The 3,339-nt window shown below is 44.0% G+C and overlaps 1 protein-coding gene across 1 annotated transcript; it reads right to left on the bottom strand.

Annotated features, from left to right (window-relative positions):
• Positions 1-1,143: 1,143 nt before the first annotated feature.
• Positions 1,144-1,563, bottom strand: LOC133775197 (E3 ubiquitin-protein ligase RBX1-like). Its single transcript, XM_062213360.1, has one exon. It carries the CDS (start codon positions 1,548-1,550, stop codon positions 1,248-1,250), a length of 303 nt encoding a protein of 100 aa, XP_062069344.1. The 5' UTR covers positions 1,551-1,563; the 3' UTR covers positions 1,144-1,247.
• Positions 1,564-3,339: the final 1,776 nt, after the last annotated feature.

Genomic DNA, 3,339 nt, shown 5'->3' with positions numbered 1-3,339 from the left:
TGGCATTCACCATCCCCGCCGGATCGACAGTAGCAATGGGAAACGGAGGTTACTTCCCCAACTTCGTGGTGCTCCAAGCCTGAGGTTTGTGCTTGTGTGCATGTGGCCCTGTACACACACATACACACACAATACAGAATTTAATAAAGATGAGTTGGTTTGGAAAAAATTTTTTTAATTTAAAAAATTAAAATACGGCCATCATGTTGCTTCACAAACTTCTAGTTTTTGTGTGTGTAACCAAACTAATTTGAAATTAGAAACTTACAATCCATCTAAAAGCAACATTTAGTCGTCCTAGTGAAGTATGGGCTATGTTTCATGAACCTACTAATTTTGTCTAAAATTGGTTCTCTTTTTTAAAAGATTTATTTATTTATTTAAAAGGCAGAGTTACAGAGAGGCAGAAGCAGAGAGAGAGGTCTTCCATCCAATGGTTCACTCCCCAGATGGCCGAAACAGCCAGAGCTGCGCCGATCCCAATCCAGGAGCCAGGAGATTTTTCCATTTGTCCCAGGCGGGTGCAGGGGCCCAAGGACTTGCGCCACCTTCCAGTGCTTTCCCAGGCCATAACAGAGAACTAGACTGGAAGTGGAGCACCCGGGACTCGAACCAGCGTATGGGATGCCTGCACAAGCCCCGAACCTACTAATTTTTACCAACAGTCTTAAGTGGCCACGTCATCTCATTTTAAAATCCCTACCTCAATAGACACAGCAGAATTTTGCAACTGAACATTTGTTAAATCCGAAACAAGATTAATTCTATTTGGAACAATCAGTGAACTCAAGGATCTGTGTAGTTTCCTTAAAAGTCAAGGTGGAAGAATTATCTGTGTCCCAGTTTTATACCTGAGAAGTCTGGGAAGCTATGTAAGACTGTTCCTGGATTAAGTAACTCACTATAGAAAAGTCACAATTTAATGCAGCTTGTTGCTTTGTTTTGATAAATTTTCTTCTTGAAAGCCAAAGCAAGAAATTAGAAACCTTGGACAATGAAGGACTATTAAAACTGCAGAAGACAATGTAATATTAGTTGTTCTTGGGAAGGAAATTAGGAGGCTTGATTTCCTTTTACTGTTTGTCCCATTCATGGTATATCACCTTTCAGAAAATAAATTTATTACACTTTTTTTTTCACAGTTCTATCTAATTTATAATTAACTGGAGGGCAAGTCAGGAAATGAACAACAAACAATGAAGCTTGATGGAAGAATTCTCTTTCTAGTGCTCATACTTTTGGAACTCCTACTCTCTGTTGTCCAAGGGACACACCTGCCGTGTTTTGAGCCAGCGAGAGATGCAGTGGAAGTGAAAAGTGTGATTGCAGACACCCCACGCAATGGTGCACTCTTCCAACGTAGCAGATGCCTGATTGGCTTGACACTCTATGCAAAGATCCATAATGTGGTTCCTGCAGATGGCACAGTTATCAACCACAATATCCCAGGCCCAGAGAGCTACTGCATTCCACTTTTTCACTTCAAAGTGCTTCTTGCCCGCACCGCTGTTGGTGCCACTCGGGGTATCCACATCCATCGCTGCCGCCATTTTGGAAACACACGATCTGTCCAAATTTATTATACTTTTTTAAGATTTATACAGAGAGAGAATGAGAAAGAGAGAGAGATCTTCTATCCAATGGGTCACTCCCCAGATGACCACAACAGCCAGCGCTGGACCAGGCGGAAGCCAGGATCCAGGAGCTTCATTCTGGCCTCCTGTGTGGGTGGCAGGGACCAAAAACTTGGACAGCCTTCCACTGCTTTTCCCAGGCCATTAACAGGGAGCTGAATCAGAAGTGGAGCATATGGGACAAGAACAAGTGTCTATATGAGATGCCAGCATCACAGGCAGCGGCTTTACCTGCTTGCTACGCCACAGTGCTGACCCCTCCATAATAATGTTCATAGATAAAGTACCAGAAAAGAAGCAGCATGTAGCTTTATTTTTTACTTATTATCATAATTTTAGCCTGGAGGGTCTCAGGCAGATAGCTCTTGAGGATCTCAAAGTCACACAAACACGACTTCTATGTCTGACACATATTTTTCTTTTTTTAAAGGTACTTATTTATTTGAAAGGCAGTTACAGGGAGGAAAAGAATGAGATCTCCCATCTGATGATTGATTCCCCAAATGGCCGCAACAGCTAGGGATGGGCCAGACCAAATCTAGGAGTCGGGAACTCTTTCTGGGTCTCCCACATGGGTGCAGAGGTCCAAACATTTGGTCCATCTTCCACTGCTTTTCCAGGCATACGAGCAGGGAGCTGGATCAGAAGTGGAGCAGTCGGGACTCAAACTGATGCCCATTTGGGATGGTGATGTTGCAACCTATGTATGGCTTAACCCACTAAGCCACAATGCCAACCCTGACCCACTTTCTAATAGAGCATTGGCATGGTCAGTCCTTGTGGATGAAATGAGAAAAGGTATGCAAATGTAAAGGTTAGGCCAAAGGTCCCCACAATATGACAAATGCTCCCTTTTATGAAAAGGGGACAAAGAAGAATATCAATGTATTTACTCACATATGTAGAAACAAAATTTTGAAATTATGGATGCCTAAGACTAACAGTGACTATTGTATTCCTAACTCGATTGCAGCTAGTAAGTGGAAACCAATTCTTAATTGCTTGATTTGCTTTTTGATTTACTTATATTTATTATATTAAAATTATGGGGGCCAGCATTGTGGCAAAGCAGGTTGAACAGCCACCTGCGATGATGGCATCCCATATGGGCACCGCTTTAACTCTTAACTGCTCTACTTCTAATCCAGCTGCCCACTAATGGCCTAGGAAAAGCAGAAGAAGGTGCACAAACTGTTTGGGGCCCTGACACATACATGGGAGACCTGGTAGAGGTTTCTGGCTCCTGGCCTTGGCCCAGCCCAGCCCTGTCCATTTCGGCCATCTGAGGAGTGAACCAGTGAACTCCCCCTCTCTGTAACTCTGACTTTAAATAAATCTAAAATAAAACTAACAAAGAGCATACAATACTAAATAAATTTGAACAAAATCTCTCTATGAATAGATACCACAGCACAAACATATTTGTTTGAAATAAATGTAGGCCGGCGCCATGGCTTAACAGGCTAATCCTCCACCTTGCGGCACCAGCACACCGGGTTCTAGTCCCGGTTGGGGCGCCAGACTCTATCCTGGTTGCCCCTCTTCCAGGCCAGCTCTCTGCTATGGCCCGGGAAGGCAATAGAGGATGGCCCAAGTCCTTGGGCCGTGCACCCACATGGGAGACCAGGAGAAGCACCTGGCTCCTGGCTTCAGATCAGCGAGATGCACCAGCTGCAGCGGCCATTGGAGTGTGAACCAACAGCAA

Source organism: Lepus europaeus, chromosome 16, assembly GCF_033115175.1.
Source record: "Lepus europaeus isolate LE1 chromosome 16, mLepTim1.pri, whole genome shotgun sequence".
Taxonomy (NCBI): domain Eukaryota; kingdom Metazoa; phylum Chordata; class Mammalia; order Lagomorpha; family Leporidae; genus Lepus; species Lepus europaeus.
Note: the sequence above shows the minus strand (reverse complement) of the source record. Positions and strands in the feature narration are given on the sequence as shown.

Bases quoted from the DNA above. Each gene is read 5' to 3' on its own strand.
- LOC133775197 (XM_062213360.1), bottom strand. From the start codon at position 1,550: ATGGCGGCAGCGATGGATGTGGATACCCCGAGTGGCACCAACAGCGGT.